Source organism: Gordionus sp. m RMFG-2023, chromosome 5, assembly GCF_954871325.1.
Source record: "Gordionus sp. m RMFG-2023 chromosome 5, tfGorSpeb1-WG-v2, whole genome shotgun sequence".
In the NCBI taxonomy this organism is placed as follows: domain Eukaryota; kingdom Metazoa; phylum Nematomorpha; class Gordioida; order Chordodea; family Parachordodidae; genus Gordionus; species Gordionus sp. m RMFG-2023.
Window position 1 is genome coordinate 13229659 of NC_088779.1, and position 26702 is coordinate 13256360.

Below are 26702 nucleotides of genomic sequence, written 5' to 3' on the forward strand. Positions count from 1 at the left end.
TAATTCAAAATATTGTCAAATTTCCCTTTAAAATTATACCTTAAAATTTTTCTAAATCAACTCTCATTATAATAGATATTATCACATTTCAGAAATTCAAGAGTGCCTTAGCTGTATAAACTAGGCATGAGCTTATTTTTAATTATATAGTCGACAATAATTGCATTTTGACAGCTGTCCCCTGATATTTCCTGTTCATCGTGTGTAACTAAACTGAGAATTGACAGGAAAACTGCGAATGGAAAGGTAAACTGAGAATAGAAGTATAAATTTATTTATGGTCTATCAATTATATTTTAAAATATTAAATAATGTATTTGTATTATGTAAATCAAATTTATCCATAATTAAAATTATCTAAATAAAAAAAATAGAATATGGAAGAAAGAGTAGTTCATAAATTAAAAATATGTATAGAACAGATATGTTAAATAGAAAATATAACATTCATAATAAATTAAAAATTTATAAATGTATTTCGGTTAGATGACAGTTTTTAATAAATAAAATATGAATAATATGAGCATAATTCTTTACTTTGGATTAATTTATTTAGTACAAGCTATATAATCATAAAATGAAAAAAAATTTAAGTTTCCATCATTATTTTTTGAGTTATGATGTCAATTCGTTTAGACGATTTTTTAGATTTTTGCGATTTTAAAAATATTTTATTTTTTTGACTCATTTTGTGTAAACCCAATCATATTAAAATAAAAATAATTTAAGTTTCCATCATTATTTTTTAATTAAATTTTTTATTACCCAATTTATTATTATCAAAACATGATTTTACAATTTTTATATGATTCTCTTTCAAATCATATGGTCACTGTAATTCTCTCATATTTTGAACACAATTTAAAGCTATATGTCCAATTTTTTCACAATTGAAACACATTCGAGCACCATCCATATTATCATTATTCATATCTATTTGATGTGAAAAAATAGGATCTTTAATTGTACGCACCACAGGATTTACCAAAATTGGTGGTTTTTGTGGAAAATTTATTTTAAAATTTGCTTCTTTCACTAAGCAATTCTTTTTAATGTGTTCTTTTTAATGTGACCCATAAATCCACATCTATGGCACACCAAATCTTTATCTACTCTAACTGTAACATTATCATTATTATTCCGATCACGTGAAAAACAATTTTTTTCACTATGACCAGATTTCCCACACACTTCACAATTTATACTCAAAGTATTATTTCTTTTTTTAAGAAAGTATACTTCACTAGAAAGATTTTTTAAATTTTCTTTCATTTCTCAAATTTCACTTAAAATTATATATTCATTTTCACTTTGTTCCACATGATTAAGTATATTATTATTCTTTACATTTTCTACAGGTTTTTCAATCATAACCTCAGAAATTTGTCTTTTAAATTCATTTTCAATTGATAATAAATTATCATTTATATTTTCATATAAAACCCTATTTTCAGAAGAATTATCCTTTATATTTTTAGAATAAACAATACTTTCAGGAACATTATAATTATCAATTACTTTAACATTTAACTTTTTTAACTCCAATAAAATTAAATGCAAGCTATTTCTTATATCCTCAGAAAAATCTGTAGAATTCTCTGATAAATAATTACTTACATTATCAGTATCTGAATATTTTACCCTATTTTCCTTAATTCTTAATGATTTTCTCTTTATTTTATTACTTAATTGTTTCATTAAAATAAATATTATATATAAACCAAAAAAAATTAATGCCGATATCAAATTATTTTTCAAATCCACCCTATTAAAATTCGAAATAAAAATTTTATTAAAGTTACTCTTAAAATTTGCCATTTTATTAATATTATACTTATTATAATTATCATTAAAATAAAAAGCCATTTTTTCATTAATTACCCAAAATTTAAAATTTATCTCATATATTTCTAATTTTAATCCAAAAAATCTTACTATTGCGTTGTGTATACCAAAAAAAATCAACAAAAATATTTTTAAAAAAAAATATTCTTTTACCTTATATCCAGTTAGAAAAGTTTATTAGAAGAACTAGGAACCCTTTCCTTTGCGTTGTTTTCTTACGTGGAACTTTGTCCAATAATTCTTCTTATTATATACTCTCTATTTTTTTCAGGAACTCGGTTATGATATATTTTCTTTTTCAGAATTTCCCTAATAAGTGTTTCGATTCTGGTTAGATGGCACCAATTTGTGAGATATGGTTTTTATTAAAATTTCAATACCAAAAAAATTATCAAAAGTCAAAAGTTAAAAGTAAAAAAAATACAAAGTCAATTTAATATCACTTCTCGAAAAATTACTAAATATAAATATATTATAATGTATATGTATGAATATATATCATAATAGTACAAAACTACAACATGGATAAATTTGATTACATAATAAAAACATTTTATTTTTAAAATAAAATTGATAGGCTATAAAATAAAAATATATTTTACCCATCTATTCTCAGTATACCTGTCCATTCGTAGTTTACCTGTCAATTCTCAGTTTATTTACACCGAATTCAGCTATTTTATTTATTAGACATACAAAACATTGAAAAAATTGATGCATTCATCTCAAGTAGATGAGGTTTACAAAATACCGAGTTTATGCCCTAATTGTGAAAAACAAGTAGAAGAATAATTGTGTAGAATAATTTAATAATAATATAGGGTTTAACTCAAATTCTCCCAACAAACATTCCATTTTTTAGAGAGGTAATTATAACATCGTTTTGTTGCCCTCACTGTAATCACACTAATAATGAAATTATGCAAGCCGAGGAAATAAAAACCTATGGAATAAGATACATCTTGAATATAAAAAATGAAAAGGTTTGTTAGAAAATATATATCTAAATTATTTATTAAAAAGGATTACAATAGAATGATTGTCAAAACTGATTATGCCACTATGAACTTTCCAGAAATAGAATTAGAGATTCCACCCTCTTATCAAAAAGCAGGTATTTATATATATTTCAATAATTTTATCATTTAATACATATATTTTATTTTATAATATTATTATTATAGATTAAGGGCTTTTGATTAACATAAACTGTACCCTACAAATTAAATAATTTTTTAAATAATATTTATGACAATAAATAATCATTTAAAGAGATAACAACAATTGAAGGTATAATCCAAAAAGCTTATGAAGACCTTGATAGAGATTATGGAGGAACGAATTCCAATCACATTAATAATGAAGCTCTGACAGCCTTTATAGCTAAACTAAAAGAAATATTAGACACCAAACCTTTGCAAAATTTTTCTTTTGTATTAGATGACCCTAGCGGAAATAGTTTTTTAGAAAACCCTTATGCACCCACTGAAGATTCTTCATTACAAATCTTAAAATATGACAGAACAAATGAACAAAACATTGCTTTAGGATTTTCTGATGTTTATTATTATCTCAATATATTATTTTATTAAATAAATATTTTATACAAATAATATAACAATCTAATCAGCATGGCAAAATAATAAGCAATTAAATTACTAGATTTTGTTAATTTTTAAAGTTAAGTAAAAATATCTATATATATACAATTATTTATAGAATAATAGTCAGCTGCATTTTTTTTCTTTAAACAATAAGACACTTTATAGAAAAACAATATTAACTATACTCAATTTATAAGCATAAATGGTTAAAGGACTACTTGATGTAAACCATATTGATATCAAAAATTTAAATTGATAGTCATACAAGCAATGTGACCCTCTATTATTATCCTTGTATATTTTTTAATTACATAGTTATATAATAGTTTTTGTTAAAAAATGTGAGAAACAAATTCTCACTTTTTGAAGGCAATATGGGCTATTCTATTATCTTCTTTGTTATGCTGTTATTTTGATTAATAAGTGATATAATTGCAAAGTATATAATGAATTTAGAAAATATTGAAAATGAAAGGCCTCAAATTTCATGGGAAATATAGTCAATTCTATTAGCACAATCACTTCTATTATATTACTTAGCAAAATAACTACATGTAGCAGCCATTTAAAATTAAAAATATGTTATACCTTATCCTAGTTCAATAATAATGAATTTTTTTTGCCTAATTTAATAATTATTGTTATCAAATATACTTATCTACAAGTTATATTGCTAAAATTAATAACCAATTTGAGTTAAATAACATTAAATACAAATTTGGCATAGAAATTTATGGCTAATTTATTGATATTAGAATTGATTTCTATGTTTATTTATACCACACTGCTTGATTCTTTTACTAAACTAGTTTTTACTATAGCTCAATATTATATAAATTATATTATATTTTTAAAATATCCATTTATGTTAAATTTGTTATAATAAAATCATTTCTCTATCTAGTTGTATCTTAAGATATTTAAAATTATAAGGATTTAATATTATGCAATTCAATTTCACATTAGATATTTTAAGAATCAGTATAACAATCATCTAAAAGAAATTAAATGATATCATTTTAATATGAGAGAAATAAATTCCCAAATGACCATAAAACAGGGCTGTGAACCAGAACAATATTTTACTGAACCTAAACCTGAACCCGTTTCAATTCAGAGTTTAATAAATTTTTTTAAATATTAAATTTTTATTTATTTTAAAAAATATTATAAAAATGACATATATATATAAACTATATTAACATTAAATATGAAAAAACTTAAAACTATTTTAAAACATATAACATCATTTTTTTTATTTTCATTATGAATATTTTGTGTGGAATACATTTTATTTTAGATCCATTTTATAAAAAATTTGAAATTTTATTAGCATATTTTGTAACTTTTTTTAAGTAATAGATAATATTTATGAATATTTATTTTTTTTATGTTGGATTATTAAATGTGAGATCATAAAATAAGAACAGAATCACAAGGTAAAATAGCCTTATTAATTGCAAGTTGCAATGAACTGCCAAAGTTAGGCATAAAAATCGATTTTAATGTTAACATCTCGATTTTGGGATATCATGATAATTTGCTTATATAATAATTATAATGATAAATTATTTTTATGCTAAGGCCTAAAATTAGTAAAATAAAGTTAAAAAACTGATGTTTCTATTGTTTTTACTAAATTTTATAGGCCCTTATTTTTCTGGATGAAGCCTGAACCCAAACTTGGTTCAGAGATATTTCACTCAGAACTCAAACCTGAACTCTTTTTTTTAGAAAGAGGGTTCACAGCCCTGATATAAAACCTAAAAAAGAAACTAAATAAATGACAAAAAACGTTTGAAAACATTAGTTAATATAAATGGCATTTACATATAATTTTACATAATCGAAAAGATAATTTTACAACGTAATCTATACTGTATTGCTTTATTCCTTATCTATTATATAGACATGCAAGTCGATTCAAAATCAGGCTTTTGCCTAAAAAATTGGGCCATGTTAGGCTTTGGCTAAAGAAAATTCCTATAAATAAAATTTTGTTTTTTAGATTAATGATCTTATTTGTATTTAACCTTAAAGGCTACTAATTTTATTTTTTTTAATTAAAGTTTTGCGCCTTAAATTAAATTAAATGAATATCATGGACTAGGCTTGACCCAAAAAAATAAATTTGCGAACTTTAATATACATAAAAGTTTTAATTTATCAAAATGATGGATATTAATCTAAATTCTACCATTTATAATAGATCGAGGATAAAGAAGATTCGAAAGTACTAACTACCCCATGTTCCCAACAATTTAAAAATATTGAAGAAGTTAAAAGTGAGGTTTTATGAAAAATTCTTGAATGTGTATATTTATTTTAATTTAATATAAAAAAAAAAGGTCTTGCAATTTCCTAGTAATTGTCCTAGTTGTAATTTTCCAACAGTTACGAACATGAAAATGATTTGTAAGTAAAACTAATCTAATAAATTTTCTTTTTTAATTAAGTTTTTAAATACAATTTTTTTTAAAGATGCAGCTGTATATTCTAAATTTAGAAATGCAGTTATACTCTTAAATATATCCCTAGCTTTAAACAAATTAGGCCGGCCTTCCGAAAATAGAATCTAGATACAGATTCTTTATAAAAAAAATGGATCATAGTTAGTGATCTACATCGGGCCTAATCTTTCAAGCCTGGCCCGGCCCAAAATTTATTTTATAAAGTTTTACCCAGCCTGGCCCGAACCCGAAATTTTTTTAAAAAATTTTTGCCAACCCGGCCCGATTTTATTTAAATATAGAAATCAATTTTTGTAATTACTCAAAATAAACGATATATGTTATTTGGCGTCTACTTTCTATAAATAAAATCACATATTTTTATTTTACATAAAAAATTCAACATAAAATTGATAAATTTAGATATATTTTAAAAAAAATTTAAGGCCCGACCCGACCCGAATTTTCTTAAAAAAATTAAGCCCGAAGCCCATTCGGACCGGATATGGGCCGGACCCACTTTTGCAGATCTCTATCTTAGATACAGATACTAATATCTTATTCAAAATATCGAGAAGATAAAATAACTTGCACCTATGGATAAATGAGATTAGCTTAAATACAATATATTTTTATAAAATTATCACTACCAATTAAATTAGAATAGTTTATAAAATACAATTTTTATTTTTTATTGGTGAAGAACATAACAAATATTTACAATAATAAAATATTTGGATCACGAGTTAATTATAATAATCAGGCATTTTAATATATTCACAGTATAAACAGTGAAAGGAGACTAGTATTTTTAATAGGAGCTGAAATATTAATTAGCAAAAAAGTATTTTAAATTAAATCAATATTTTTAAGATAATTAATTTTTCAAAAATTTATCATTAAACCTTTGCAGTTTTTGTATATTTAACATTATGCTAAAAAAGAGAAAGAATAAATTTCCTTAATAAAAATATAATAATTAAGCATCTATTGATGTTATTGATTTTATTATATCGAAATTAACTTTTACTTTAAAGTATCCATTAACTTTAAGTATTTATTTTATTTTTTAAACATTTTAATAATACTGAATAATCGATATAACTTTTATTTTGTTATGCAAAATGTATGTATATAAACAAAGAAACGCGATTTTCTTGATCGTTAAAAAATGTAACATTATTTTTAAAATTATGAGTTTCCTAATGACCAAATTTTTTTTTACTCAATATGTTGATAATATATAATTAGGTTCATTCCATGTCAAATCAATCATCTTTCTGCCGATTCCTTTCGATTTCTATAAAAAAATTAAGCTGGTGGGTTCACGATCATAAACAAAATTTTAGCCCATTAGCAACTATAGGTCCAAAAATGTTTTTGCTTTTTACTAATGTTAAATGACTAGTTTTTAATTTAAACTAAATAATCGAATATTGAATTTATAGCTAAGTCAATTGATAATTATGGCGAAAACATCTAAATTAATTTTTTTTAATATATGGGTCATCTTATGGTCAATAGAAAATTTCAAATTATTATTTTGAATCCAATTTTTAATTTTTTGAATTTCTTCAACCATTAGCATGGCTGGATATTTATTTAAAATATTGGATTTTTATACTTGAAAAAAAGATGGTGCTATATATATAATATATTTAATATGTTAAAATTCATTTTTTTTATTGCTTAAAAATATTTTAATGTATATATATCATACCTAATCGATTACAATGCATTATATATTTATTTGTATGAAATCTTCCCAAATTTTGCTCTTAAGATAGTTTATAAATTAATTAAATCTTACTTCATCTAAAGGAATACAAAGCCTTGCTAACTTGTGAGATTTCTTCAAGAGTTTATATATATGTTCGATTAGCGGGAGTAGAAGGATTGACCAAAGAGAGAATATGAGATTTGGGCGATTTGGACATAATATTCTTAAAATAAATTATATGGGGTAACAAGAAAGGATAAAGTGCGCAGTACAAGAATACTAAGTAGTTTAAAGGCGTATCAGGTCAATTCAGCGAAACTTTTATCGCGAATGTCGTTTATCGCGAAGAAATTTTATAGCGAAGGCAATATCGCGAAACCAATTCCGCGAATTTTTTTCCGCGAAACTTTTATAGCGAAGACAATATCGCGAACTTATTATCGCGAATTTATTTCCGCGAAACCATGACCGCGAATACTTTATAGCGAATACATTATAGCGAAACTTTGATCGCGAACTCGTTATAGCGAATTTATTTCCGCGAAACCGTAACCGCGAATACTTTATAGCGAATACATTTTAGCGAAACTTTTATCGCGAACTCTTTATAGCGAATTTATTTTCGCGAAACTTTAACCGCGAATACTTTATAGCGAATTTATTTTCGCGAAACTTTAACCGCGAATACTTTATAGCGAATACATTTTGGCGAAACTTTGATCGCGAACTCATTATCGCGAATTTATTTCCGCGAAACCTAAACCGCGAATACATTTTAGCGAAACTTTGATCGCGAACTCGTTATAGCGAAACTTTAATCGCGAACCATTTATAGCGAATTTTCTACCGCGAATGTATTTGCGCGAAATTATTATAACGAGCGCATGACCGCGAAAATTGTGAATTCATTTTAAGTGAAATCGATATATTCAATATCAATTTACCAACTGAAGTTTCTTAAATCATAAACGCTAATGTTTTAAGAATATTTTATTACGTATTGTTTATTTAATAAGCATGTAACCTCTATCTGATGTGATAGAAAATATATTAGTCTTCCTGGTCTCACTCACTCATGGTTGTAAGTATGGAGCGGACATTTTGGGTTAAGTTTTTAGCAGAATAAGTTAACCACCCCCCCCCCCCCCCAACATAAAATTTAAAAGTGTGCTTTATGTCATTTAAAGTAATACTTTATTTCTAATCTAGATAAAAAAAATATACTGAAAGCTAAGAATTTTTTATTGATTTTCTCAGATTATTTTAATTATAGAAAATTTTACTGTTAATTAATGCCTCCTAATTACAATTTTGAGATAATGCACATCGATATAACTTTGATATAATAGTAACTAATTCATTTGAATATTATGACCTTTCCTTTTTCTTCTATTCGCATTTTAATAAATAGAAATAACTGCAAAGTTATGATTAATCAAAAAAAAATTCAAAATATTCTAGATTACATAAATTTGTAATATTTATGAAGAATAAATTTTGGAAATAAATCATTAGATCTTCAATTATTTTAGTTTTTTATTTTTGCTGATTTCACAAGTCAAACTAAACAATATAAAAAAAAAATTAAAAAACGTAAAATAGTTTTCATCATTTTTTAAAATAATACCAGTTCAATATAGCGTATTTGTGAAAACATCGCTAAACGCTTCTACTCAATTTGTAAGCACTTTTACTCATTTTTTCTAATAAAATGGAATTAAAAAAATCAGGGTTTTTTGAAAATAAATAGAAAATCCAAATCAAGAAAATAAAGATATTCCAATATCGGGAAATCAGGGCAAAATGGGTTAAGTGTTTATTTATTTACTTTTACATATTTTACCACGACAAGGGTGGGGGGGGGTTGATAAAAACATTTTCTAAATTTTGAGAGGAATATATAAATGAAGGATAATAAAAAATAATTATAAAAAGTGGCTATATTTTAATTATATTAAATAGGTGTATTATTCAATTTTCTCATTCATTTTGTAAATTGCAAAAATTTTAGGCCCGGCCATACCTCCCATATTCTAAGAGTGAGGTGGGATTTTTAATGACTAAAGGATAAAAAGCGGGAAAGCGCCACAACTGCAATCCTTTTATATATTAATATTGGTGAATAATTTTTTTCAAATTATAATTTACAAATTTTGATCGCCGGGGTGGCCTAATGGGTAAGATGTAGGCTTGGAAACACGAGTATGAACAAGGACGCGGGTTCAATCCTGGTAAGAACCATAAAAACTTTCAAGTTTTTCTTCGATGACTGATGTGTAAAGACATATGGTATGATGAATTTCGGAGATTAGAGATGACACCCCGGTCACCGACAGGCCTGGACAGCCGGGTGCTAAGGATACCTGTCCAATAAACAAAATGAAGGACACAAATGAAAATATGAATATGAAAGCTAGGGCGTTCCCTCCATGCGACGCGCAGGGTGTAGACCTCCATCCTGTGAAAAATAAAGTAAAGGTCAAAGCAAAGAAGACAAGACTGGCAAGTTTGAATATTGAGACGCTTAAAGGTAAGACGAGAGAATTGGCATCAATGTTGAACAGGAGAAAAGTTGATATAGCGTGCATACAAGAGACGAAATGGAAAGGACAGAAGACTTTGATGATTGGAGATGGATATAAATTGTACTATAATGGACTTGTTAGCAATAGGAACGGTGTCGGCATCATCCTCAGTCAAGATCTAACCTCCTCAGTTGTAGAAGTCAACAGGATCTCTGATAGACTAATGAGGATAAAACTCTGCATTGGTCAATCAATACTACACATCCTATCAGTATATGCTCCTCAAACGGGTTGCAAGGAAGAAGAGAAAGATGACTTTAGAGCTATCCTTGGAAATCCCTAAGGATGACCTAGTCATAATTGGTGGTGACTTAAATGCGCATGTGGGGAAAGCAAGAGATAGCTACAAAAGGCATCATGGTGGTTTTGGATACGGAGAAAGAAATGATGAAGGAGAGCACGTACTGAAATTTGCGCAAGCCTTCGACCTTGCCTTAACCAACACCTACTATAGGAAAAAAGACAGTCATTTAATAACATATGAAAGTGGTACTAGGAAAACACAGATAGATTACATGCTAATCTCTCGCAGAAGATTAAAAGATGTAATAGACTGCAAAGTCATCCCAGGAGAAGATATCGCCGCCCAACACAAGCTACTAATCATGGATTTACAAATCTCAAATAAATCCACTCAAAATAAGATAAAACTGGAACCATGCATCAAATGGGGCAAATTAAAAACAATGACAGATGCCTTTGCAATCAATGCAAACATTGAAACAATAAATTGCTCACAAGTCAGTGAAAAAATCTGGACAGACCTTTCATCCAGATTAATAGACACTGCAAAATCGACGCTAGGCTTGACAAGAGGAGGCAACAAATCACACAAAGAACTATGGTGGTGGAATCAAGAGGTACAAACCACTATACAGGAGAAAAAAGCCCTTTATAAAATATGGTACAAATCCAAAAATGCAGATGACAAGTCAAGATACAAAAAATCCAAGAGATTAGCTACAAAGGCGGTGGCTAGGGCCAAATCTATGGCATACGATGACATGTACGAAGATCTACATACCAAAGAAGGGCAAAATAAAATATACAGATTAGCCAAACAGCGAGAAAAGAACTCTAGGGATATAAACGGAGCTCCGAAAGTAATCAAAAATAAAGATGGGAAATTGATAATAAAGGAAAAAGAAATAATGAATAGATGGAAAGAATATTTTCAGGAGCTTCTCAACTTTAATTCCCACATATTGCATCTCGACGAACACTCCCCTTGTCAAAACCTTGTACAACCTATAACAGAACAAGAAATAATCACATGCCTCAAGCATATGAAAAACAACAAAGCTAGGGGTCCAGACGATATTCCAATAGAAAGCCTTAAAGCACTAGGAGATGATGGAATACATCTCCTCACAAATCTGTACAATAAAATACTTGGAAATGAAGAGGTCCCCCAAAAATGGAGGCAGAGCTATCTAGTTCCTATCTTCAAAAATAAAGGGGATCCACACAATTGTCAAAATTACAGGGGCATAAAACTAATGTCACACTGTCTAAAACTATACGAAAAAATAATAGAAAAAAGATTAAGAGATATAATCGAAATAGGAGAGACACAGTTTGGCTTTATGCCTGGAAGATCAACAACCGATGCTATCCATGCAATTAGGCAAATGAGTGAAAAATACAGGGAAAAGAACAAAAAGCTACACATGGTCTTTCTCGATCTAGAAAAGGCCTTCGATAGAATCCCAAGAAAACTTATCTGGTGGGCGCTACGCCACAAAAAAGTTCCCGAAAAATATATAAGAATAATAGAGGATATGTATATGGGACATACAACAATGGTCCGTAGCACAACAGGTACTTCAGCAGGCTTCACAATAGCTGAAGGAGTTCATCAAGGGTCGGCTCTCAGCCCACTTCTCTTCATTACAGTAATAGATGTATTAGCACAGTCTATAACTCAAACAGTCCCGTGGAATATGATATTTGCAGATGATATTGTGATACTTGCCGAATCCAAGGATGAAATGAAAGAAAGGTTAGTGAATTGGATAAATATCCTAGAAACGCACGGATTAAAAGTAAATAGAGAAAAGACGGAGTATATGGTGATAGGAGGAGATGAAACGGAGAGTATTGATATAAATGATTGGCAGATATCCGCAATTGAAAGCTGCAAATATTTGGGCTCCACTATACAAACAAACGGCACAATAGAAAAAGAGATAAAGAATAAGATTAATCAAGGGTGGTTAAAGTGGAGATCTTTATCTGGAGTGCTATTTGACAAAAGAATCCCACACAAATTAAAGGGAAAAATTTACAGTTCCATAGTACAACCAACTATTCTATATAGTTCGGAAACATGGCCAACCAAAGAATCAGACGAGAGAAGTCTACAAACTATGGAGATGAGAATGCTGAGGATGATTTCTGGGGTAACAAGAAAGGATAAGGTGCGCAGTACAAGAATACTAAATAGTTTAAAGGTAGTGCCCATTAAGACTAAGTTAATGGTAAACAGACTTAGGTGGTATGGGCACACAATGAGAAGGCCTATGAACTACATAGGAAATAAAGTTGAAAGATTGGAAGTGATGGGCAAACGTAAAAGAGGAAGGCCAAAACTTCAATGGGGCCATAAAGTTAGAGCCAATATAAAGAAGTATAAAATAGATAAAAGAGATTGTACGAATAACATAAAGTGGAGAGAGATGTTGAAGGAGCTTACCACCAGAAAAGGTGAAAGCTAAAGAGAAAAAAAAAAATAAAAAAAAAATAATAATTTACAAATTTTGAATTTGAATATAAAGTCAAAATATATAAAAATTAGATCCAAATCTACATATTTATCGGAAGGAATTTATTTTATTTAAAAGTTTATTATATATGAAATAAATTTTAACTCTTCGCAATTCATGTCAAAATTCTGCTTTATCATTAATTCGGCCTCTAATAAATCAAATGAGACCGAAGAAAAATTTTTTCGCCTAATCATATTCATTAAACTCATTTCTGAGCCAGCATTTGAATGTAGAATTAAAAATAAATTTTTAGATATTTTTTAGGCTTATATTTACATTTTTATTTAATTCTTTCTAAATATTCTAACTTGATCGTATCATTCAAAATCAAAGGTTTAAGCTATTTATATCTATAATTACCATAATAGTTTGATAATTCTGAGTAACTTCTTTATATGCTTCAACTTGTGTATCACAGAGGAATAAACAAGATTTATATATTTTAATATCAGCGCCGTTAAATTTGGCGGCTGAATAGTTCTACGAACTAATTGTAAATTATATCATTATTTCTTGCTTTATTTGTACCAATTGAGTATTTAAACGAGTATAGTAGCTCGTAAAAGGAAAAAACTATTAGTAACAAAATTTTGGCAAATCTATGATTTAAGCGACGGAAATAATTTATTCAGAAAATTTTATCGATGTTCCGTATTAATTATAATTTAATTCGTTTAAGAGACAGTATAAAGAAAAAGTTTATTAGCAAAATAAGAAAAATTGCCTAATTTGGCATTATTGATAGAATGGAAAATAGCTGGTTTGCGCTAATATTTATTAATTCTTCAGTCATTTTTTTCACACACAAAAAGGTAATCGTACTATAAGAGAAATAAAATCTATATCTCCCATTAAAGCGTAAAACCAACCAAATTTCTGGAAGCATTTAATCTGGAACTTAAATCAATAATTGAAATTTATTACATTGATTATTCAATTCATTAGATAGTTTTTCGACAAAATAAGATAAAATTGCCACGATTGGCAACATGCGAAAAAAACAAATATTTTTGGGTGAGCTCATACCATAGAAATGCCAGATTAGTACTTACTATTCCATCAATCCGTTTTTTTAGTCAATAAACAAAAACTAATTTTAATAAGAGAAATAGACAGTAGCAACCTTTAAGTATGAACAGGGTTGCCATGTCTCTCCCCATCAGCGGGACTCCCGCAATTTTTTAGTTTACACGCAAATATCTCTCTCCCGCAAAACTACGGCAATTGGAAATCTCCCGCAAAAATCTACCGTAATTTAATTTCTCCCGCGATTTTAAAAAAAAAGTATTTTAAACGTTTTTAATATGTAAATAATAATTTTGAGACATTAATTGATTATTTTTATATTTTTAAATTAAATTTTAAATATTTATTTGAAAAACATGTCTAGTTTGTAAATTTCTTTCTATCCTGTTTTATTTTTATCCAATAATAAATCAACATTATTTCATTAATATTAGTCAGTACAGGGGAGTATATCAACATCGATTGCAATACAAAAATATTCTCAAAATGAAACTATATTTGCGGAAATCCTATACATCTATTATGTAGTTCAACATTCACAGAGCTCTATATATATCATTACAATGTGGGTAGAATCTTTTTCTCATGATATTTAACGACTCCAATATAAGTGCAAACCTTACTTGTGGCAATAAAAATGAGCAAGGCTATCACAATGTTTTGGTACCTGAATCCTAGAGGTCAATTCTAGACGATTTGAAAGATGGGCATCCATATGCAATTCTAACAAATGTATCTAATAATGGAAATATTAAAACATTTCCCTCAATCCTTTGCAATTTCAACAAGAATAAGAACATTTCAATAAAACTGTTAAAAAAAGTCCTCAAATAGTGAAAAATCCAACGATGTAGCTAGCCACATAAGGGTAAATATAGCTGATTCAAGGTTATCAATGATTTGCATGCCAGCTTTCTGCGCTGATAATGCCTCTGTAAATTTGGGCCAAAACTAAAGTTACCGAATTGAGGCAGCACAAATGAATTATTACCAATTGGCTGTATATGTCATATATACTACATAGTTCTTCCAAGAAGGCAATGAATGTACTGTCTGTGGATGTCGAAATAATTGTGATGAAATATTTTAACGAATTTAGTTCAACTAAAAGAGTTAATGAATTAAAAGAGTTGGTGAAGTGGTCTGACTTGGAATGGTGTGAGTTGTTGCGATATATACCTATCAGGTGGTTGTCATTAATACCTGCCATCGATAGAATTTTAAAATTTTACAAACCCTTAAAAAAATACTTCTTAAATAAAGATTTTAAGGCTGTCCTAAAATTTGAAAAAAATTTTCTAATATGAAATGGCAGAAGTATATTTGGGATTCTTTTCACATGTAGGAAATCTACTGCATGCAGTTAATATTCAGTTGCAATCAGAATATTCTTTATTAAAAATGATTCACAAAATTATGCTACAGCTCTGTTCATCTCTATATTTAAAAATTGAAAATAAATTTTATGGCGCTATTGCTAAAAATATTATATTAAAATGTTCAAATAATACTCTAATTAATACATATTTAAATAATGCAGATATTTTTATTCAGACAATTTTAGAATATTTACAATCAAAATTTGATTTTAATAACTCTATTTACAATTGTATAAATATTATGACCTTGGAACAGAAACCATCAATTAAGGTTTTTGTAATTTAATAAATATATTAAAAATACCGAAAGACATTGATGTCTTATTTGAAAAGATTTTAATTCTCTCTATTTTTTATGATTCGCCAAAACTTCTCCTTACCTCATTCTACTCATCCGAGCGCATTTTTAGCCTGAAGAGGACTGCCTGGAAAAAAGGAGAGAAATCGGATTTAACAACATTAGAGAACGAGCTAATGGTTAAATAATGTATAATATGTCATGCCATTAATATTATAATCTCAATAACGACGATAAACATTTAGTTCTATTATTTAAATCTCAAATAAAATATAATTATGTTTTAGCAAGGGCGCCATAAAATTTATTGTCAATTTTTAACTGTAAAGATGGACACATCTGCAGCATAATTTTGTGAATCTTTGTTAAGATTCTTCCGATTGCAACTGCACATTCTACATGTGAAATCATTCCTAAATATACCTCTGCCATTCATTATAAGAAATAATTTTTAAAGGTTTATAAAATTTTAAAATTCTATCGATGGCCGATATTAGGAACATATCTCAACCAACATTGTGTAGACTCGCTTCTGTTAATACACTCTGTTTTTTCCAAATTCACTGAGGCATTAACAGATCAGAAAGCTGACATGCAATTTATTGATCATCTCGAATCTGATATTATATGGTTAGCTATGTCTTTGGATTTTTCACTATTTGAGGGGAAAAAATTTAATAGTTTTATTGAAATGACCTTAATTTTGTTGAAATAGCGGAAGATCAAGGGAAATCCCTTTAGATGCATCTGTTAGAATTGCATATATATGCCCATCTTTCAAATCGTCAAAAATTGACCTCCTGGATTTAGGTCTTAAAACATTAATGATAGCCTTGCTCATTTGTTCTACAAGTATAATTTTCATTTATATTAGAGTCGTTAAATATTATGGAAAAAAGATTCTACCAACATTGTGATGATAAGTATCTCTGTGAATGTTGTACTACAAGATAAGTACAATTGCCGCAACTGTAGTTGCATCTGTATTATATCTTATTTTGGAGTACCTTATTATGTATTTAAACGTGATACTTGATAATTAAGCGCCTATCCCTATAATGTTACACACACACACGGTAGATTTCCAATTGCGGTCGTTTTGAGGGACATTCGCTTAAAATATATTTTTAATTGTAAAATTAAAATCGTTTTTTATATTTAAAAAAGATCGTTGGTTTTTTTTATAAATTAATATAATTTAATAAATCAAGATTTTATTGTATTTTGAAAAATAGTTACCGACTTTGTATTTATATAACTAATTATAAAAAATAATAGGCGGATAATTAAATCAATTCAAAATCCCGGCCGAAGGCCGCCCGCAAAAAATTTTTTTTTAGCAATTTTTATATTTCTACCGCAATTTTCATGTTTCTCCCACATCTCCCTCAATTTGAAAATTTTGACCTGGCAACCCTGAGTATGAACCAAAAGTTATTAGAATTTTAAAAATTATCAAATTTAGATTGAACAAAGAATCTAAAGAAAGCAATTATAATAAAAAAATTAAATGAAATTATCATTATTTATAAAATCAACTTTTTTCCTTATTTCAAAATATGAGGATAAAGATAAAAGCTAACTCGATATTTTATACAAAAGAAAATTAAGCTTGGAAACTTTTCCGACAGATGACATAACTTGCGGCAACTTTGGAAAATGTTATATCAAAATGAGATGGATTGGTTATGGTAAAATCAATTAGGATAGCTAATTATTTTCTTTCAGCCGCGAATAGGTTGAGCTATTAATAAAAAAAATTTAGAAAATAATTTTTAAAAAATATAACCAAAAAAAATGATGTATTTTAATTTTATTATTCATGACATGACATGAAGCCACCCAAGCTCATTTACATTGTTATCAAATCAAATGAAAATATAGTATATTAAAAAAATTTAACCAAATTCCAATATTTAAATAATTAATAACCTTAAGGAATTTTAAAGTTATATAACAAAATTAATACAACCAATTTTTTCCCAAATTTTTATAGCAAGGTCAATATCGTAACTTGAACTGCGAACTCATTGGAGGAGCATCATTGAAATTAGAGGGGGGATAGTTAGTTATGAAATAATTATCATTATTTGAAAAATTGGAAAGTGGTGAAAGGTATTTTTTTTTTAAATTATTTATATTTGGCAGGAGGTTAAAAGTTTTGAGAGGGTTGATATCATTTATTTAAAAAATAATTTTTTTTTTATTGAATATGAAAGTAGAGCATTGTCATAACATATCGTCTAAACCAATAGGTTTGTTTGTTAAATATATAACTGAAGTGTAAATTTTTAAAAGAATCACTGATTTGAACAAAGACTGGTTAAAAATAACCATGGGAAAAAAATCTGACAAAAACACCCCGATATAAATTTATATGCTTTAATAAATAAAAGGAAAATGTAATCCTCGTTTTAAACTTTGCCCTTTAGTGTAATACTTGAGTATTATTTTAATAGTACTTTTCTCATAATGTTGCTCATCAAAAATGATCATATTTGTAAGGGGAAACAATGACTCAAGGGCTAGGAATATGAATTTTAAAATAATTTTATAATGCATGACGAAAGGTAGTTATTTTTGAAATATTAATCGTGGGATTGATGTGGTAGATAAAGAATGTGTCACACACATATAAAAGAATTTGTAAATACCCTCATAAAATCTATATCTTGATGAATGAGTCTTAAGTAACCAGCTAAATTTTATACCAAAGTATCCTATATTTTTGTCACAAAAAAATAATGAAAATATAAAAATTTTGAGACTATTATATAAAAACAAACAAAATTTTTATTATTGTAGATAAGAATTTAAAAAATTAAACATTCAATGTTATATTAATAGCGATTCCTTTAAGATAATCTAATCTTGATCGATTTTCGAAGTCAGAAACAATTGTTACTATTCTCGCATGTAGATTTCGATATTTTTTTCTCGGGGTAGAGGGTGTTTCACCAGAATTATATTGAGCAATTTTTAACTCTGTCAACCCTTGTTGTTTTTTTAAGCCTAGGAAAAATTATATAGTTTATTAGTAAATCTTTATACTTTTTAAATCATTTTAAAATAATAGATATATAGATAACTTGATATAAATTTCCACATGTTTGGAAGGTAACTTGTTAGGAGGGAACTGAAGCATCTATGCCACCCTTCACCCGCGTTGTTGGTTTTCGCTTCCCCGTTCAGTGTTGATTGGTAACAATTCCAGAGTTCAATATTAAACAAAGCAGGTAGTCTGCCTCTTCCAAACGTTTTACCAATATAAGCTTTTTCAAAAGTTTCAATTAGAGGCTGAAGTAACAATTGATTATTAGAATAAAATTCGGAGTTTATTAGTAATTCAAATGTTTCAAATACATTTAAGGGTGGCACAAACGCCAAACAAACCATCATTCTAAGTTGTATATTAAATTCTACATCTGTTTTATATTTATGCGATATTTCTGGATATTTTTGAATGTTTCGCCAAAAGGATTGGCCAAAATGGAAATAGCAACATTTGTGTTGTGAATTGGGAAACATTCATTGAAAGCTTTTACAGTGGCTATTTCAAAATCCGTCATAATTTTTTTTGGAGTTGATATTAAGTTGTCACCTATAATAGTAAATATTCTTTTATAAGTTTCATAATCCTTTCTATTGGTCAATATATATATGAGAGGTAAAACATTATTATTTCTAATCCCATGAATTGTATAAATTTGCATAAATAAAGGTGGCGACGATTTAAATGTACCATCAGAAAACCAATGTTCGCATGAAGCTAAGAAGTCAAATTTTTTCTTGTTCCAAATATGATAACACGGTCGGGAACCTGACACACTTGATAAATAAATAAGCAATTATAATAAAGTGTTTCTTATCGGGCAGCTTATCGCAACAAAAATGAAGAATTTAGTTATATTTGTTCAAAAAATTTATAGAAAATCTTACCGGACCATCATCATGAAGTATGAAATCCTCATATTTATCCGTAATTGAATATTCATGCGGAATTACCAGCTCAATAAGGCTGCTAGAATTCGGAGGTGCAAAACTGTTTGAACTCCGCGTTCGGTGAATTATACGTTTCATAAGATTCGGTGATGGTAGTGCCATTGATATAGAATCACTTAATTGAGATACGTGTTTCGCCACAATAAACTTTGGAGTTTCCATATTATTCAAAGCTTCATTTTTAATTGAATTGATTATTTTCTTGGTTTCCATTTCGATTGGATTTTCTGGATGATTGTGTATTTCATTATTATCTTTTATCTTACCATTTTTTTTTGTGAGTCGTACGGGACATTTAAAAATATCCTGATTGATACATCTATAATAATTAGTATCTGAGACTACTTTATCCAGGCGGAACAAATAATTTTTAAAGGTTAAGATCTCCTTATTTTTGCTTGATAACATATTTTATAAGACTCCGAAATAAAGAGGAAAGAATGGCGAAAATATTTATAATTTATAACCAAAGGAATGGCACCAGCCAGACGGGAAAATTTTTTTTTTTAAATTTCGGCAATACTTTTTTTTTAAAATAGTTATAATTTATCAAATATGTCATTAATTATTTGTTAATTTTTAGTGTAGCTATTTTTTTTATTATATTTTAAAATTATTTAAGATTCAATAAGAACCCATATCAAAATATTATATTTAAATTAATGCCGAGTTATTAAACTAAAAATTTTATCACGCCCCCCCCCCCTTCAAATAAACAGAAAAGATAAAAAGATATCTATAAAGATTGAAAATAATAAAATTAATAAATATTTTAAATTGGGGAAATCCCTTATTTCACTTAGATGTAATTTATTTTTGAATTGCCATTCAAAATTGATATTCTAAACAGTAATGTTGTAGACTTTATTCATCTACACTGTTTAAGAATAGTGACTGCCAAAACCACGGTTGTGCATTTGACCGATCAAATATAGTTAAAATCAAATAAATATTATTTTATATTGAATATCATCATTTTCTTTAATATTTTTTAATCAATTTTCTTTTTGTCTAAATCTTCAATCGATTTCTGTTTTAGTAAGATTATTGACACAAATAGACCAATTTCTTTCTGAAGAAGAAGTAGATCAAGAAATTGTTAGTAATGTCACTTCTCTTAATGGCCATGGTGGTCAAAGCTAATTCCACTGCTTGAGTTTGAAATCTGATTGTTTCTTATGGAAGTTACTGCTATCCCTATGATTTTCTATTAAACAAGCCGCTTTTATTTCTGAAATTTATGATATAGCTTGAAATATTTTGATCACCACCTTGTATGCCTAATTCTTTTATTATATTACATACTTCATTAAATTCACTATGATTAAAATGCTCTCCTTAATATTAGGAACTCAATAAGCATTGTGATCACATTTCACATGTATTTATATCGTTTTTTCTTTTTCAAACATATTTTTATATTCAGATCTTATAGAATATATGACCACTTGACCAGGTCAAATATTCTCCCGTTCAATTGACCCGTCAAAATCTAGTCATTTGACTGGTCATTTGACTGACTTGCTAACCCTGGCCAAAATTGATTGATAAATTTATAAATATTAAGTCATCAGACAATAAATAGGAATGCTACCCAGATATCAATTTCGCCAATAAATATCAAGATTTAACTAATAAACTCAATGATTAATATATTGATAAAGCTGAGTTCCTTGTGCGCGATTATTATAAAATAAGAACTTCGAAGGAAAGGATAGGATAGCGAAAAAAGTGTATTTCAATAACAAATTTCATAAACCAGTCTAAGTTAATTAATCATTGTAAAAAATTTTTAAGGTTATAAGAAAATTACAAACTATGTGAATTAAAAAAATATTATTCAAATAATATAATTATAAAAAAATGATTCAAAATAAATTAGTCATTATTAGCAATTACCGCGATATTAAATTCTCTATAATATCTTCGCGATATATGTTTCGCGAAATAATTGTCGCTACATTGTCTTCGCGATTTGGGTTTCGCGATAATAATTTCGCTATAAAATTTTCGCGATTAAAGTTTCGCGGTAATGTATTCGCTTTAAAGGTTTCGCGATAAAGGTTTCGCTATAAAATTTTCGCGATTATTGATTCGCGATAAAAGTTTCGCGGTAATGTATTCGCTTAAAATGTTTCGCGATAAAAGTTTCGCTATAAAATTTTCGCGATAAAAGTTTCGCGGTAATGTATTCGCATTAAAGGTTTCGCGATAAAAGTTTCGCTATAAAAAATTCGCGATATTTGTTTCGCTATATTGTATTCGCGGTAATGTATTCGCTATAAAGGTTTCGCGATAAAGGTTTCGCTATAAAAAATTCGCGATATTTGTTTCGCGATATTGCATTCGCGGAATAGTATTCGCTATTATGGATTCGCGATAAAAGTTTCGCTATAAAATCCATTCGCGATAAAAGTTTCGCGAAAAAGTGTTTCGCGATAAAATTTTCGCTGAATTGACATGGAACCGTTTAAAGGTAGTGCCCATTAAGACTAAGTTAATGGTAAATAGACTTAGGTGGTATGGGCACACAATGAGAAGGCCTATGAACTACATAGGAAATAAAGTTAAGAGTTTGGAAGTGATGGGCAAACGTAAAAGAGGAAGGCCAAAACTCCAATGGGGCCATAAAGTTAGAGCCAATATAAAGAAGTATAAATTAGATAAAAGAGATTGTATTAATAACACAAAGTGGAGAGAGATGTTGAAGGAGCTTACCACCAGAAAAGGTGAAAGCTAAAGAGAAAAAAAAAATCATTATTAACATTTACTTTGAATTTTGATTGAATATTAATTTCGACAGAAAATTTAACAAAGAGAATTTAAAATAAAAATGAAGGAAGTGGTTGATATAAATTAAAACTCGGCTTAAATTAATTAAAAAATAAATAAAAGTAATTTTATAATACAATAAAATATGTTTTTCTTTTTGTTGATATTTTTAAGAAAAAATATAAAGTAACGTTTTGCGTTACCGTTACTAAAAAAAATCGCGTTACCGTTACTCGTTACCTCTAGAAAAAGGTAACGAATGGCGTTCCTTTTCTTCAAAAAAGTAACGTCATTAGTAACGACGTTACTTTCTTGACATTACTTCACAGCACTAGATAAAATTAATATTAAAATCAGAGACCTGCACACCCAGGCCGTATCTAATTTTTTTTAATTCGGTATTATTATCTATAAAAATAAAATAATATATTTTAAAACAATATCCAAACTGGCCATGCAAATACTCTTCGAGCCTCAATTGATTATTATTAACTCGTCAATAAATATTCATTCTTATATGCGTATGTTATGTTCTACAATAAATAATAAAAATTTTATTTTATAAACTAGTCTAATTTAATTGGTTATGATAATTTTATAAAAATAATATTTTATCTTGTATTTTTTTAATAAGATACTAGTATCTCTATTTAAGATCCATTTTTTATAAAGAATCTGTATCTAGATTCTTTTTCCTGAGGATCTGTCCAACTTTAATGTGATGAAGGCCTACCTCAAACTAGGCGAGGTTGACCTAATTTTTCCAATCACCACAAGCATAAAATAATATTTTGAGTCTAAAAATTAAATTAAAACTGATTTTAATTATCTATTGTCTCTAATCACAAATGCTTCTATTAAATAAAAGCCATACCGCATTTTAAAGAATTAATAATTATGGCCTCTAATTGTGACAAATGTGCCAATAAAACTAATGAGGTCAAAACTGGAGGAGGAATTAGCGATAAGGGATGCAAAATAGAATTATTCGTCAAAAGTGCCAAAGATTTATCCCGCGAAGTTATCAAAGTATAAAAAATTTTATTTCATTTTTTTCGTTTCAACAAAGAAAGAAATTAATATAATAACAACCTGAAAGGTTACAACCGTTTCACGATTCGATTTTTTTAAAGTTGGCTGAACCGATTCTAGCAGATAGAATAGATCCTATTTGAATCTTAAACTCGATCTTCATTCATACACTTTTAAGTCTTTTCGGGCTGTAATGGAGACGTCTGAAACGGTCCTGATTGACCTTCACTAATTTGTTAAAAAATAATTATATCTAATTGTATTAATTATTCATCAACATCAAATTTGTCAACTATTTCTTCCTCTCAAATTTATAAAGGCTATGTTTTTAATAGGATTTTGATAGCTTTTGATTAACGATTAGATTCATGTTAGTAGATTCTAAATTGGCTCATAGTTTTTGATAATTAGCTTTTAATGAGCCTCGGAATTTTAGAATTTTTTTTTTATAATAATTTTAAAAAATCACAATTTGAACTTAACTATTAACAATATGAAGTTTTGATATATATAGAAATTGTAAATCTATATGAAAATTTAAAATTATTAATTTACTTTTATTCTAACATTGTAAACAGCCTTACACTTTTAGCTTTGACAACGAATAACTTGTTTAAAATTGACTATTAGATGGAGCACTAATCCTTAAAATTACAAATTTTTTAACAACTTAATTGACTTAAGAAATAGGCATTTGGACATTTAATAATGTAATGCCGTTTTTAAATATAATGTTCAGTCAGATAATTGCTCTATTTCGATACCCGAAATATCTTTAGAACTATCGCCAACTACTTTAGGATCCAAATACACGACAATTGAAGGCCTTTTAACAGATATTAGAGAACAGGTTTTTATAAATTTTTTAGAAATATTTTAATAACCTACGTTACCCCTACCAAATTAACTACTTTGTTAATTTTTAGAATATATTGATTTACCAATTTCATTTTCTAGTTTTAAATTTCAGAACAATGCGCTATATTCATATCAATTTATTTTTATTTAAAATTAATATAATAAATAAGTAATTTTAGCGATACTAAACCCCATTAAGGAACATTTTATTTATTAATCATCAATTTTATGATGTTTAAACTCGTTAATTTTAAGTATAACATTTTTGTTCGATATAAAGCAAAGACCTGTAGAGTAAAGATCGAATGCTTAAATCACCACCGGGTTTGTAATATTTTAAAATTTTTAGGCCTGGCCCAAAATTTTAAGGCGGTACCGGGCCAAGATTTATGTTTGATACAAAGCTAATTTTTTTAAGATTTTTTTCCTACAAGTTGAACGACAACAATCCTTTCGCTTACGGGGATTCTAGTAAAAATGACATTTCTCAAAAATACGAAAATTTTATCAAAGAGCTCGATTTAATGATTCAAGCCAAAAAATTCAATTATAGTTTTGTGCTAAACGATCCTACTGGTATGTAATAATCAAAACTCGAAATTTGCAATAATCATTATTTCAAAAAATAAATTTTAAAAATTTGTAAATCTTTATAAGCTCTAACTTTTGCACATTCTGATTGCTTTGTTTAAACTAGAAAACCCTTAAGGCTCGATAAATAAGGACATAGTTTTTTTTCAAAATCGTTAACAAATGTTCGATGCATGATTTAATTTTAAAAATAATTTAATTAATCGCCACAACTTTAATGCATATTTATAAATTTCTTTTTGTGAAATAATTTAAATTTATGATTCTACAGGTAACAGTCATATGACAAGCACCGATTTTAACTCCGAAAATAAAAAGGCTATATTACCGGAATCAAATGATATTAAAGCTGGCTCTGCTGATAATATTAAAGACGATTATATCGATGAAAACATAAAGTACTTTTATTACGATAGAACCTGGCAACAAAACGAAGAACTGGGATTGAACGATATGAAAGTTTGAAAAAATGTTACCGTTACCAAGTGAAGAACCCACATGTTAAAATGGATATTTTTATATATAATATAGAAATGCTAATTTTATTATCAAATTTTAGTAAATAATAAGTTTTCTTTTATGTAAATTTCTTTTATTCGCACACATTGCAATAAAAATAAAACAGATTATCAACTCATTACATTTGTTGATATTTGATTACTTCAATAATATGCCTACATTATAATTGCGATGACATATTTTTTTTTCAGGAAGAGGTAATGTCATTCGTTACTATTTTCGGAAAAACTAGTAAAATAACGTTTTTATTTTTGAGTAAGTTACTCTGTAAAATATGGAATAACTTCTATATAAGTGCAAAATTATCGTATAAGCCAAACTGATGGAAATTGCCGATACCACAGCTGATTTATTATCTATAATGATACGACTTGTTAGATTTGATAAGTTATCATCAATTAAAACATAATTTAATTTAAAACAAGGGTCTGAAACTGAACTTATGGAACAGTTCGGGTAGAATAGATTTTATTAAATTCAAAATAAAAACAATAATAATGAATAATCTGCCGAAAACGGCCTTTTTATACGTTATAATAAGGGAAATAAAAAATAATTCTTATAAATATATATAACATGACATCCTGAGTCTTACAATCCAAAGCCAAATCAATGCGCCAATGTTACAAACTAAATTTGCGCGTGATAAAAAATAAATTAGTGAATTTACAAACAAAAACATATATACCAAAATAGTATATAAAACGTCACACATGACATCTCCCCCCTTACAAACGACCGAACTGCCCTCTGTTGTTTACTGCTGCATTATTCCCGGCCATTTATTTCACTATGGTAGTAGTTTTCAGTGGACCACTTGATCTTTACAATATTTTCATAATCTTTCTTTCGTTTTCTATAAGTTAACGGGATAAATCAAAAAAATATGAACCATAACCCTAAAACTCGAAATAATCTAATTTTTTTTTGAAAACCCAGAGGTACAACGAATTTGATAAAACAAATCTTATTATAAAATAGTTTAAATACATACTTTCTTCCTTTCAAAATCTGATCCACGTTTTCATTTACAGACCTGATTAAATATAAAAAAAATTTTCAAAATATGATCCACAATGTTATTCCCAGACCCTTATTCTTATTCAACTTTAAAAAAAAGGTAAACAATCCTCAATTCCTAACGCTTTATATGATCAAATACGCTTACCTTAAATCATTTTATAAATCTTATTATTATTTTTCCTTTTTTTACAAAAAAAAACTAATAAAACGACTCCTACTTCCTTCTGTTT

General features: G+C 27.6%; 1 protein-coding gene across 1 annotated transcript; it reads left to right on the plus strand.

The window, feature by feature from the left end:
* Nucleotides 1–2488: 2488 nt before the first annotated feature.
* Nucleotides 2489–25547, plus strand: LOC135929678 (zinc finger protein ZPR1-like). Its single transcript, XM_065466365.1, has 10 exons — nucleotides 2489–2625; nucleotides 2667–2828; nucleotides 2869–2959; nucleotides 3118–3404; nucleotides 5659–5739; nucleotides 5798–5864; nucleotides 23318–23478; nucleotides 24221–24331; nucleotides 24774–24915; nucleotides 25202–25547. Exons 1-10 carry the CDS (start codon nucleotides 2560–2562, stop codon nucleotides 25393–25395), a joined length of 1362 nt encoding a protein of 453 aa, XP_065322437.1. The 5' UTR covers nucleotides 2489–2559; the 3' UTR covers nucleotides 25396–25547.
* The last annotated feature ends 1155 nt before the right edge of the window (nucleotides 25548–26702 follow it).